This window comes from Pomacea canaliculata, linkage group LG4, assembly GCF_003073045.1.
Source record: "Pomacea canaliculata isolate SZHN2017 linkage group LG4, ASM307304v1, whole genome shotgun sequence".
NCBI lineage: Eukaryota > Metazoa > Mollusca > Gastropoda > Architaenioglossa > Ampullariidae > Pomacea > Pomacea canaliculata.
Genome location: NC_037593.1, coordinates 4,893,591 through 4,906,694, shown reverse-complemented (window position 1 = coordinate 4,906,694; position 13,104 = coordinate 4,893,591). Strand labels below are relative to the sequence as shown.

Here is a 13,104-nt window from a genome sequence, read left to right as displayed (position 1 = left end):
ACTTCCCCCTCACGGAAAAGTTCATGGCATTCTAAATACATGCTACACACACAAGCTTACACACGCACAAATAATCCTGAAAGAATTTTTGCAAGTGATATCTTTTTCAACTGCATATTATATACACTGAGGTACACCGCCATGTAGACAATCATTTGTTAATTGTAAGAACCAACACAGTCGAAAAACACTACATACAATAAGAACCTGACATCAAACTGGAAGTAGTCTACCATCATCTTGGGGTGAAGGTCACATGCACATATAATTCTGCAAAGTTATCCAAGTAGGCTGCAGGCAGCTCACATGAAACATGTCTGTCCCATCATATATTCGTATGCATCCTGTCCATCCCATAGTGGACATTCTTTGCTTATCCCTCAAAATTTACATTATTATTATGGTTTATGTTTAATGAATTTACATTGTATGATTTGCTGAACTTCAAGTCTTGCCTGCAGTTGCCTGGCTTGGCCATATAAAATAATTTTGCAGACAATCCCCACCCCTGATGCACACTGAGGGTACATTTTGTTTACCTTGCTTACTATAAGCATGGGTTACTTTTATTTCAGACACATGCACACAGTACATTGTAAATGGTAATTTAACTTATTTTTAAATGATTATGAGAGGTTATTGTGATTAAGTATAATAATCTGAAGCAAGAAAGGGTTAATGCATTGTTTAAATATTTTCAAAAACATTAACTCTAAGTTCTTGAACAATGGAATGATTTCTCGTCTTTTTATCTGCAAGGATCAGATCTCTGAGTGCAATCACTTTTTTTTCCTTTTATTTTTAAGCATCTTCATCACCTCTGTCTTGGTTTGTTCTCTGGTAGAACTTATGCTGCAAATATCATCTACACAAAATTTTGTTCTTAAATCTAAGTACATATGCAACAGATTAAATTGCTCCAGGTGAAAAATTTGCTCGTCTTTTAGCCCATTTCCTGCCTGGAATTTTCTTTGATGAGCACACTTCAGCACATCTATTTTCAGAACTATGCACATAGTAGAAATGCACTGCTGTGGAACTCTCTGCCTGCTACACAGGGTTAAACTTGATAAGAAAGTAGAGGTCCGCAAAGAACACCACAGTTCCAAGGAGAAGACCACACATCATTTGCTGCAGCAGACTAAAATCTTTGGGGTAAATTTTAATCCCTGTTCTTCGCCATTTCATGACGAAAATGAAGGGGTCCTCCCGAACTTTTAATGCGTAAGCAATTTTTTTTGTTTGTATAGGTTTAACAAATTTTTAAGACCTCAACATCGCTGTAACTATCTGGTGTAAGAATTGTTTTAAATTTGCAAGGAAATAATTTTGTTAATCTACACATAGTCTCAGGAAAAACATCAGATTTAAAGACTGACATATTACCAAAGGAAACATCTTGCTGCCAAATGCAACTTCAACACCTTTGTATCCAAAGGCAAAGGCTCCTCCCACAGTAACCAAGAAGTTGAAAACTGCAATCAGCTGCCGGTTCATACTTTTAACTACAAATACAGCAAAAATGTTATTTAAAAGACAAAAAAACACAATGTTAATATGTACATGGACAAACACAAAATATATGTCCTACAAAGAGTTTGTGTCTGAGCTATTTATTAAGTACGACTATATTGCCTGCAAATTGCCTATAGTAAAGCCTCCCTATTAAGACTAGCTAAAATCCAACAAAATCAGGTCATAACTTGGCTTGTTATAGGGAGATCAACCAGTTTGCTTCCCTTCAACAAACCATGCATGAATTCAAACGCCTATAAATTCACGTTCATTTTAAATGTTTTTTTCACTTGGTCAGATTTATTCTGCCAGTTAGACCACGAACTTGCATTGTTAGTAGATTGGAGGCTGTCCTTTGTTATTTCAGCAGTAGGATTTCTGAACACTACTGGGTGTGAATTAGTTGTAATTATATACATATGCGCCTGACTGATGATTGTATGGGGGTCCTTCTGGTGTGGGGAGTATGAGTGTGTGATGGCATTATCGATTTGCTGTGTGGTTCTTGACTGCTTCCTTATAGCACGCTTATTAATTGCCCTCTGGAATAAAGTTGTTTGATTTAGCAACCAAACAGCAAGACCTTCTATTAACATGGACTTTCCAGCTGGCAGTTAAGATTTTTTTCAATACATTTGCCATGCGGACTTGATTAAACCCAGTGTAAAATGCAAATGTAACAGAAAACATTCTAATCATACATAATAAGAATTAACCAGTGTTAATTTATATTCTTACAGGCAAGAAAACTGACAGGCAATCACTGCCAAAAAACATACTATTACTATTAAATAAAACAATCATCTGGATTTTCTAGTTAACTTGTATAGTTTGGATAAGAGGGTTAAAGCTGCAAAATATATTAACATACCATCCTCCCTGAAGGTTATTTCTTCATGTCTCTAGAAAAGAAAACAAAGCCAGAGTTGTAACAAACTACAAATCTTCATGCCCATTATAAATGCACCTATTGGTGCTTTGAACTTACTCATAACATGCCCTTTATATCTTTATGGTCATCAAATTAGCCTTTAGATTAATATGCTATTATTACAAACTTATTTAAAGCTTTTTATTTTTTACTTACACTGACATCAACATTTTGTGTCATTCTTTGATATTCACGGTTAGCTTCCAGTGCTTTCAGTCTTTGAATTCTTGCTTCAAGTTCTGGATCCTAGAAAAGGGAGAAAAATAGCCAAAAAATTATGTCATAATTGTTTGCATTTGGATCTATCGGTATTACACCTATATCTGAAAGATGAAATATTTTCATGTTTAAGGACAAATTGATATTAACAAATTTTATTATTGATTCATTAGAGTCATACTATAAAGACATAAAAAATCCAGGCTATTTAATTTAAGGTCACTTACTCTGGGCGGAAGCTTAACACCTGGTAAAACAAGATCACTGTCAGCAAGCATCTCATGAAGATAGATATTTTTTCCTGCGTGAATGTAAAATAATATTGAATAAAATTGGAAGAGTGTAGTCACAGGTGTAGACAAAAGATGCATGGGAATAAGAATTCCAGCTGCCTTCCTAATATCTTTACAATTAAAATCCATTTTTGTTGCAAAGCAAATTCTTTGCATGTTAAAGTAATCATCGTAAATCATGTCTTGCTAATCTGTGTGTTGATAATTATTATATCTTTATAAGTATCTTAAAACAGTATCAATTGCATTAACGGAAGTATCTTCAAATTCACTCATACAATAAAATCCAGACTCAAAAGACTGTCAGATTAGAACAGTAGCTATCACAGATTTATAAAGCCTCAAAGAATATCGACGATAGTACTAGCTGTAAATAGCACAGTCGTATATAGGATATTAGTTCGTGATAAGTAGTGAAGAAAGTATACCCTCATCATTCAATGCAGAAAGGACACTGCGGATAACTCGAAAAGAGACAGGAGCGCCAGTTTTCGCGTGTAAATAATATTTTAGTTCTTTTTTTGTTTTTTCGTCTAATTTTATACTTTTCTCAGCTTCTTTGAAAAGACGCTGGAGTTTTTCTGTAAGTTCCACGGAAGGAACCGCCTTCTCAATGCCTTCCATTGTGTACAAATTATCTCCCCTTGTGCACAAAAAACCATGAAGAAACTCGAGCCCTTGAGGTCACGAAATAAGTATTAAATTAAACGATAAAAAACTCTCAAATTTTAGTTTCATTCAATATTTATAACTTTTTTAAAGGATTTTTTTATCTCTGAAAATGCTAGCTCGACGTGACGTTCTGAAAGATTAAAACCAAGATGGCGACGTCTTTGTGGTGGAGTGATTCGACCGCTTCTGATCGAGAAATAATACAAAAGAATGAAACAGAGGATCTCTTCATGTTCGGATATGCCTGTAAATTGTTTAGGGATGATGAGAAGGCGAAGGAGATCGACGAAGGAAAGCACCTTATTCCATGGATGGGAGATGAGAGACTCATGATCGACAGGTCGGTTTTCAAAAGCTCGCACCTTGCTTTTGGTGTAGCCACCATCGAATTTTCGTTCGCGCAAAATAAACACTCGGGTCGTGATAACACTCATTCTCTTTCAGATTTGTTGAAATTACGCTGATGTAATTCGTCCATAGGAGAATGAAAGGGCATATACATTTCCATGTACATAGACAAAATTTAGACTTTCTTGTCACCTAATGCCCTTACGCCGCAACAAGATGGGGAGGAGCCTTAGGAATCATGGAAAACATCACAAAGCCCTGAGATAAATACCATCCATCTAAGACTCAAGGCTGGTTGCAGACAGAAACCTCAGCATCAAGTGGCCGTCTGGATCGTTTGAATCCAGAATGACTTCCAGGGCCTACCACATCATCAGAACCCTGGCCATGTTTTGCAATTTAAGGGTGTCTTTATAAATCAGAGACCCTACACAATTGTAAGGCAGATCTTTTTGGAATGCTTTCATTTCAGGTTGTGTCTGCTATGGAAGGCCCACTCACCAATGATTGGTATGACATGTCAGGGATTTATGAAAGATTTGTATTTGCATTTTATTTGGATGTTTCATCATCTTTCACACATGTAGGAAACACGCAGACGCCCAAGTGCCATAGTAATGCCATAAAAAATACTTAAAGGGTGGTCATTCACCAGAAAATATGTTGATAAAGTGTTTTGCTGGTTTTTTAATATCAGGGATTATTGCAAATGTAGCTTGTGCTTATTTAAAAACACAGCTGACATTTTTACAAACATTTCCTTTTTGGTGACCTAAACAAAGTAAACTTGCTAATTCCTTATTTCAGCTTTACATGCTAAAAGTTGTGAAGGATGGTAGTGACTTGTCTCCTTGATTTGTGTGTGCTGTAGATATGACGGAAGAGGGCACCTGTATGACCTGACCAAGCATGATGCTGACGTGGTCAAAGGCTTCCCAGTGGAGCTCAGTGAAGAGGAGAAGGCTATTGAGGCAGCTTGTGATGAAGAGCGCTACTTCGAACTGCACACTGATATTCAGGAAAAGAATATGTATGAAGGTAAGACTGTGTAAAAAGCAAGTAATATTAACAGGTTTTAAAATATGTCAGGGTTAGCAAGACAAGCAAGCAAGATAAGCATTAACTTAGCATCTGCCATTCATAGAGAAGCAGTAATAAAAAAAAATGTGATGCAGCTATACACTGTAACTTGTTTTATAAAGGATAGACAAGAGAAAAAAGTATAACATTATTTGTAAATAGGATGAGATTAGGCTGCTTTCATTAAGTTTTGATATACAGAAAAGTGTCAGTGTTTGAAATGGTGGACAAAGTGGACTTAATATTTCATTGCAGAAGAGGAATGGAAGCGCTATTATGAATCCTTGCAAGAAGGTTACAAAGCAGTTGGCTTCAGCTATGATCAGCCAGTTTCTGGAGAAGGAACAGAAACATGTAAGATTGATTTATCTTTTTAATTATTGTGTGCTAGAGTTGAGAGAACAAGAAAATATGTTTTCAACATTGCTGTGATCATCAGACTGTTTTCACGAAATACACCAGCAAATTTCTTCTTCTTCCTATTCACTTCCAGTGGAGCATAGGGCCACAACTACACCATGCAAACTTTTGTTGCATTTCTGTAGCATGGGTTGTTTTACAGGGTGGGGTTGCTAGCCCCATGCCTAACCCTCCTTCATCTGGGCTTGGGACCAGCAGGCTACCCAGGGAGTTTCCAGGTGGAGTTACACCAACAGATTTAAACTAAGCAAATTTTATCTTAGAAGCTTATTTTCATGAGGATTGAAATATTGAATGATTCTTGAAGGGAGAGGAAACAAAATTAATGTTTAGCTATTTTTTTTTTTTTTAAATAAGGAGTCGGCTGTCCAGTCCTTACAATAGAGTGTCTGATAGGTTAATAGTAATGCTGACTTTTTATAAATTAAAAAAAAAAAGTAAAAGGAAAGAGCAAGTTAAAAAGAACGTAAAAGCTAAGGGGTTTCTGAGAAAGGCTTTACAAACTTTTCCAGCATTAAGAGGTTGATATTTAATTTGACATCCACAGGCATTAAATGACTACACATTGACCACAAATCTAATTGCAGATGAGCAGCCTGCTGAAGAAGAAAAAAAGTTTGTTCCTGCAGAAGAACTAAGAATACCTTCAGATGTAGAAGTGGTAAGTCATGATAGGTTATTAACTAAATAATGTTTACTTATATCTTAATTCTCAGCTCTAACAGGGACGATGCCTGAACTTCTTTTCCTTCTTATTCATTTGAAATGACTTAAGGAGTATCACTGTTGCAAAACGATTTTGTCATCTGGGAAATTCAGAGTGAGAGAGAGATTTAAAGGCTTTATAAATCAGTGGCCAGATACTGTCTAGTTTTTTATTTATCTAATGTACACACTTTGCTTTATTTAAAAGATAGCTTTTTTTATCTTTTCAGCCACAAACGGAAAAGGAACATACTCGAATAGAGAAAACAGCAACTTTCATTGCAAAGCATGGTATTCAGATGGAGATAATGGTGAAGGCAAAGCAGGCCCGAAATCCACAGTTTGAGTTTCTCAACTTTGAGCATCCCTTAAACCAATACTACAAACATTTGGTGCAGATGATCAAAGATGGAAAGTATCGACCTCAGCAAGACCAGGAAGAGAAAGAAGAGATGGCAGGTACAAAAACATTGGAAGAAAATAACAGAAAACTCCACCAGAATATGATGATTTGATGGAATGGTCCAGTCTGTTAAGACCTTTGGCATATTGTTCAGTAAAAATTTGTGTGGTGATCCTTATGATCTATTTGAAATGGTATATTTTTCTTAGATTGTCACTGTGATTAGGTCTCATTTGGTGGGGTGGCAGGGAAAGACTGTACATTTGTTTTGCTCATCATTATTATGTGAAAAGCATCAACTTTGCCATAAAAAAAAAAAGAAATCTTTGATGTCTTATGTCTGGGCTTTCAGCTGCATTGAGCTGCTGTTGTGTGGCTGGCTCATTGGCAAATGTGATGCACTTCTTGTGCTGGTACCAGCTCTTTTCAGGTGACTGAGAAGGCACTTAATGCTTCCAGGGAATTTCTTCCCAACAGTATGTCTGCATCTTGCAGATTAAATCTGTGTACATCTTTAGTGTTTTAATTGCATATTTTGAGGTGATGACAATAGAATTCTGGTGTTATTAAATCAGACAAGGGTGAGATGTACAAAGTGAAATCATCTTTCAGATCACACCATCAACCTGATAACACAGTAGTTGCTAAAGGAGAGAAGTAACAATAAAAATGCTGTGGAGGGAAGGAGAGAAAGGTAATGATTGTGTAGTCCATTTAGAAAACAAAAATTTATACAGCAGCTATAACAGAGTTTTTTCCCAGGTGATGTGAAAAATTGAGGGTTGGGAAGTTCTGTTCAGATAGCATGAGCTTAAAAGTATGTAAGTGACATAGGAGTGATTATAAATTGTCCTCAAGGCTAGCATGTTTGAAATTGGCTTAACTTGTCTCATCGTGTGTGTGTGTGCAGGATATGACAAAGATCATTACCTTCATCCAAGTTTGTCAAACTCTTCTGCAGCTGTGCCTTTGCCACCACCCCCGGTGAGTTCTGAAAAAAGTACACTGAAATGTCAAATTTTGCCACAAATAGCAAATTGGATGTTGTTTCAAGTATGTTTAATAATTTCCCTTTTGGTAATTCTTGTCTTTGGCCAAAACAAAGTTATCTTTTCTGTTCTTGTTAATTTTAGGCACACATTTTTTTAGATGCACATTTTTTAGTTTCACTTTTTCTAAAATGGTTTGAAAATTCTGTTTTTAAACTGTGTGCAGCCTCCTAAGCCAATCATCATGCCCAAGATCTCTATCCATGACACTCCCTACGGTCAGCTGATCACATCATTTAAAAAGTTTTCCAGGTGTGTTTAAAATACTGCTATCAGCATCATTATTGTTTTAGGTAGGCTACACTTAATGCACTTATATGGGGATGTTTTAAAGAAAATCCAGTTGACACACTTCGTTGCCCTTCCACACAACCTCCTTCCAGTCAGTCATTTGTCCTTTGACTGGTGCTAGTCTTTGAGGTGAGGTGGGGAGCTTATGGATAGTCTGCTTTACTGGTGTGGACTAGAGTCTAAATATTGTTTGGAAAGTGTTGATTTGCACATTAAAAGACACTTCCAACATTTTCCCATCAAATTTTTATGTTAGACTTTCCAGTCATTTGCAGAGATAACAAATGATCATGACACATAAATTTTATCCCTATATTGTGCAGAGTTGACACAAAAGAAGAAAAGCAAGATGAAGTACCTGATATGGGGCCACCTCCGTTACCACCATTTATGGCTCAGCCTGATTATGGCAGCTCTTCTCCTCTTCACAGCCTCAGAGTTGCTGGGTTCCACCAACGCATTCACCAGAGTGGCTTGTGTGATGAGCGGGAGCAGCCCCCACCTCCTGGTACTGAAGCTATTGGCCCGCTTCCAAGACCTCATTCAGCAGGCGACTTAGCAGCTCTGAATGAAGAAGATTGGTAAGCAAGACAAGGTCTTCACAACTATGCAATGTCATCTTGTTCTTTTCTCATATTTTTTTTTTTACTATGACTAATAAATCATCCAGTTTAATTAACAGTTGCTGTTGTAATTTTACAAGAATATTATTTTTATTTCTGCCTTGGAACCTACTTTCATGACAGGAAGTCTCTGTTCCATACAGTTACCATCTTTCATTGAATTTAGAATATTGAATTTGAAAATCGTGTTCTAAATTTTTATAACAGTTTGTATTGGAGTTTCTATGTTTGTGTTCATGGTGCTCTTTGCAATGTTGGCTACATTTTCTTCAATCTCGCAATCACTGACATTCATTTAAGAGATACTTGATTGTCAGTTTCATTAAATAAGTTCAGTTGAACATGCATGGTCAAAATAACACTTCCACTTGGTTGGTGAACAAATGACCTTGAAATAACCTTTCATTGTCTGCAGCGGCTCGGCTAAAAGTGACAAAGTACCACCACCACCTGACATACAGCCTATCATTGACCGCATGGCCATGTATGTGGCAAAGAATGGTTTAGAGTTTGAGATAGTGGTAAAGAGCAAGAAAGACCCTCGTTTTGCCTTCTTGGAGCCCGGCCATGTTCACTTCCATTATTATGATTCCAAGAAGCAAATGCATATTAAAGTAAGTATGAAATAAACAAGCTTTCTGTTTTGAACTTATTGTTCTCAAGTGACAATATTCATGATACATGCTTGGTGGTGACAAGTATGGTAATATGAGCCCTTGCTGTTCATTCAGATGTCTTTATCACCTTCTCTTTTCCTGAGACTAAATGTGGATTTATTTTAGGAGGCAAAGAAGAAAATGGAGGCAGAAAAACTAAAAGAACAAGCACGTGAAAAACAAGAAAGAGAAGAAGCAGCGCAAGCTAATCGCAGCATCAGTTTCTCTATCAAAGGGCGCAGTCGAGAGCCAGATGCAGTCAACACACTGAAGCGGCCCCTGTTTGATTATGACAGTAGTGATGGAGAGACAGAAGGTACAGTGGCAGTACTGTCAGAGATATACACACTTAGATGAGCCAATCAATATAACACTGTACTTTGCTCTTTAAGTTGGTCGTCACACCACTATACAGCAATGATGGTGGTTTCAGTAAATTGCTTACAATAAACAGACGAGCATTAAATTGTGGCGGTTGAAAATACCTTTTTGTATTCTTATTTTCTGTTTTTTACTGGCCACATTGATGACATTCCAGGTGATGCTGATGGAAAAGAGAAAGGCAGTGGTTCACCATCTTCTTCACCAGATGTACGTGGGAGTGCAGTTTTGTTACCAACTAACTTATCTTCCACAACTTCTGCATCAGTGCCTGCAACTTCTGACACTAAGGCACCAATTGCACCAGAGGAGCTGGAACGTAGACAAGGTAAGTCTGCTCTTGCTGGGTCTTCATAAGTAAAGCAAGATGACTTTTTGTGTGTGTGTGAGGTAGATGGACAACTATTTGAATGTCTAGATTTCAGTGAAATTGTAATTGCTACTTTCTTTTATTGTTAGGCTGTGTTGGCAGTACCATATTAAAGTTGTTTGATCTCATACTTTTAGCTTTTCAATAGCCTTTTCTGCTCAGTTGCATAAGGTCATCCATAGGACAAGTGTTTCAACAGAAGGGGCAGTGAGACATTGGTGAAGGTTAGGGTGGTTGTGTCCTCTTTCCCCTGCTCCTTGATATGTTGTTTAAAGCCATTTTGTTTCTTTAGCCGAGGAAAGACTGAAAGATAAGCTAGTAGCTGCTGCCAGAGACAAACTGATGAGTACAGCCAGGGAGAAGCAGCTACAGCTAGAGAGAAAACGAAAGGCAGCCATGTTCATCAATTTGCTTCGTATTGTCAAAGAATCACCTTTCCCTGATGAAGGTGGAAGTGGCGAAGTTGCCTCAGGTATTCTCTGCCAATGGCATATTTCTTATAGAGAAAGATTTTTTTATCTTTGCTTCTTAATTGGCAGCGCAAAAGGAGCGTTTTCATTTGCATGGAAGTTAAAAAAAGGGGGTTTCATAAAGCAATGGAAATGTAGTAACTTTAAAAAAGAGGTTTTTATCATTAATTTTTGCTCTTTCCGTCAATTACAGAAGCAAAATCCTCCCCAACAGTGACTCCTGTAAACAGTCAGCCCCACTCTCCTCTTGTTTTTGAATACAACAACCGATCCGGGACACCAGTTCGATGGGAAGACAAATCCAAGAGAACTTCCCGATCAAAATCACCCTCGGATTTTCGGAAAAAACGAAGAACAAAGTCACCTACACCCCCTACTGCGTATTCTAATCCCAGAAGGTAATAGCAGGCCTCTTTATGAAAATAAAAATTTGAAAGACACTTATTAATTAGTGTCTTTCAGAAGTTGTCACCTGTCCATTTCTGAGGTTGATTTTTTGAGGGCAATATTCTCCGATTTCTTTTCAGATCACCTCCTAGATACAGTCCTGCTCAAAGACGGTCACGATCACCAAGGAGACCTCACATTGGCACACGTCCAAGAATCTCACCTCTTGGCTCCTGGTCACGAAGGTCTCCATCCCCAGCCATGAGGAGTCGATCTCCCTTGAAACGACCGAGTGAATCACCACGAAAAAAGACCACTAGAAAATCTAAATCTCGATCACCGTCTCCCACGTCCAGCAAGCACAAGAAAAAGCATAAACGTTCCCGATCAAAGTAAGTCTTTTAAACCAATGTCTTGCATCATCTAGGTCTAAAGGCACAAATTTTGTTTTCTAATGACAGAATAAGTACAAAATACTATTTTTCGAAAGTCTGGGTAACTCAACCCCTCACCCTTTCATTTTCAAGATAACACCTCCAAACGCAGAGAGGTCAAACTTGAGACATCACTTTTGTACACAGACATGCATCACCTGATTATCAACTTTTCCTGGTTCTCCCATGTACTAAAGCATCTGCAGTGTATATTCATGCACAATCCTTTTTTCAAATATATCTATGAACAATCATTGCCTTTTTTTTTTTTTTGACTAAGATTATGAATTACCTATATCTTGTCTTCAGAACCAAAGGTTTGCTGTCTGTACTTGTATCTTTTGTTCCATATATGCTTCCCTCCTTTATTTATTGAATCATTTCACGGTTCCAAGTGTTATCAGCACCATGTTTGCAAAACCAGAACAAAAGACTAGGAGGTGCATAAAATAAGTTTGGAATCTTCAGTTAACAGGTCATGGCCATTGTCTATCAGCACTTCTGGGTTATAGACATTTAGCAAAAAAGACTGGACTTCAGAAAAGAATGCTATAAAATTTTGCATTTTGTGCATTGTCATCACTTATAAAATGATGGTAATTTTGTTCTTAATTTAGAGGGACCTTCTTTTGTACATCTGTGTTTTTGAAATTACTTTGTTTTCCCTCATTCTTTCTCACTTTTGTCACTATAGGACACCCAGCAAAAAGAAAGACCGGGAGAGTGATAAATCCAAAGAAAAAGAGGAGAAGAGGAAATCGAAGGAGAGACGATCCAAAGACAACGAGTGGGATAACTTGAAAGATAAGGAAAAACACAAGGACAAGCACAAGGAGAAAAAGAAAGACAAGGAGAAAGACAAGTTAAAGAGCAAGAAGGACAAGCATAAAACTGATGATCGAGAAAAAGAAAGACGTCGTTACAAAACTGATGATGGAGAGAAAGACAGAAGTCGTTACAAAAAAAGCAGCATCAAGAGCCAGGAGTCTGGCAGCAAAGATAGCAAAACCAAAAGCCGGTCCAGTAGCAGGCAGAAAGAGCCATCTTGCAGTCAAACCCATGACTCAGATGCAGCAGATAAATCTCTCATGCAATCACCTTTAAAGGAGAAGTCGATTGAAAGAGTTTTATCACCTATCCCAGAAGTGATCAGTTCAGATTCCAGCTCTAGTTCTGATGAAGGTCAAGAGGAATCCCATGTTTTGTCTTCAGTCAGTGACTCATCTCTCATAAAAACAGTCAGCAGCAATGGGCCAGATGAATTCTGTGCGGTTGAAGACTGGAGTGGTGATATTCATGTCATGGATTGTTGAAGAACATTTAGTTTTGAATCCCGACACATAAATTCAGTATGCACGTGGGTGTGCGTATATCCCTCTGTGTGTGTATGTGCAAGCATGCATGTGGCCTCGTGCAAGAATGAAAGGTAAAAGGAAAGGATGAAGTTGTGGGAAATTGAAGGTCACAATGACTTTGTGTGTTGCTGTCAGAGATTGTGTGCTAGATGTTTGTATTGGACGTGAAATAGTAATTTTTGACCCAATGTCCAGCATAGATTTTTTGCAACATCTGGAAGAAGTACATTTTGCATGGTGGTTATAATTCCATTGGAGTGCTTGTAGTACTTATTTGATGTCTGCTCAAAATGAGTTTCAATGGCTGTTGTGCTACTGCTGTATATAATGCCCTTGGAGAATGCAAGAATCACACTTGGCAACTGTATTCATCTGGTTAATATAAGAATAACATAAAAATAAAACAAAAACTTCAAAAAATATCAAAAATATTTTTCTTATGTTAAGTTTTGTCAAAGTTATTAAATGTCCTTATCCTACACAATTGCCACTTAAGTTTTTA

The 13,104-nt window shown here is 37.4% G+C and overlaps 2 protein-coding genes across 4 annotated transcripts; one reads left to right on the top strand and one right to left on the bottom strand.

Annotated features, from left to right (window-relative positions):
• Nucleotides 1–83: 83 nt before the first annotated feature.
• On the bottom strand, nt 84–3,613 carry LOC112561014 (transmembrane protein 199-like). Its single transcript, XM_025233136.1, has 6 exons — nt 3,387–3,613; nt 2,893–2,966; nt 2,603–2,692; nt 2,387–2,417; nt 1,387–1,505; nt 84–1,131 (listed from the first exon to the last, which is right to left on the bottom strand). Exons 1-6 carry the CDS (start codon nt 3,580–3,582, stop codon nt 1,051–1,053), a joined length of 591 nt encoding a protein of 196 aa, XP_025088921.1. The 5' UTR covers nt 3,583–3,613; the 3' UTR covers nt 84–1,050.
• A 138-nt stretch (nt 3,614–3,751) lies between these two features.
• On the top strand, nt 3,752–13,024 carry LOC112561010 (splicing factor, suppressor of white-apricot homolog). 3 transcript variants are annotated; one of them, XM_025233130.1, is made up of 16 exons: nt 3,828–4,488; nt 4,850–5,016; nt 5,314–5,412; nt 5,552–5,696; nt 6,066–6,139; nt 6,414–6,642; nt 7,497–7,570; nt 7,802–7,887; nt 8,250–8,507; nt 8,965–9,163; nt 9,332–9,521; nt 9,744–9,914; nt 10,249–10,428; nt 10,620–10,824; nt 10,954–11,205; nt 11,942–13,024. In XM_025233130.1, exons 2-16 carry the CDS (start codon nt 4,888–4,890, stop codon nt 12,558–12,560), a joined length of 2,910 nt encoding a protein of 969 aa, XP_025088915.1. In that variant the 5' UTR covers nt 3,828–4,488; nt 4,850–4,887; the 3' UTR covers nt 12,561–13,024. The 3 variants fall into 3 exon arrangements, with proteins under 3 accessions (XP_025088914.1, XP_025088915.1, XP_025088916.1); XM_025233131.1 differs by having other exon boundaries at nt 3,832–3,970; XM_025233129.1 differs by lacking the exon at nt 5,552–5,696 and having other exon boundaries at nt 3,752–3,970.
• Nucleotides 13,025–13,104: the final 80 nt, after the last annotated feature.

What these genes read in the sequence shown, in the direction of transcription:
- LOC112561014 (XM_025233136.1), bottom strand. Translation starts at nt 3,582, where the DNA reads ATGGAAGGCATTGAGAAGGCGGTTCCTTCCGTGGAACTTACAGAAAAA. An exon ending in TTCTGCATTGAATGATGAGG is followed by an intron (nt 2,967 to 3,386) that starts GTATACTTTCTT and finishes ACATTCACGCAG; the next exon opens with GAAAAAATATCTATCTTCAT. An exon ending in CACAAAATGTTGATGTCAGT is followed by an intron (nt 2,418 to 2,602) that starts GTAAGTAAAAAA and finishes TTTCTTTTCTAG; the next exon opens with AGACATGAAGAAATAACCTT.
- LOC112561010 (XM_025233129.1), top strand. Translation starts at nt 3,780, where the DNA reads ATGGCGACGTCTTTGTGGTGGAGTGATTCGACCGCTTCTGATCGAGAA. An exon ending in TGGAGAAGGAACAGAAACAT is followed by an intron (nt 5,413 to 6,065) that starts GTAAGATTGATT and finishes ATCTAATTGCAG; the next exon opens with ATGAGCAGCCTGCTGAAGAA. An exon ending in TAGTGATGGAGAGACAGAAG is followed by an intron (nt 9,522 to 9,743) that starts GTACAGTGGCAG and finishes ATGACATTCCAG; the next exon opens with GTGATGCTGATGGAAAAGAG.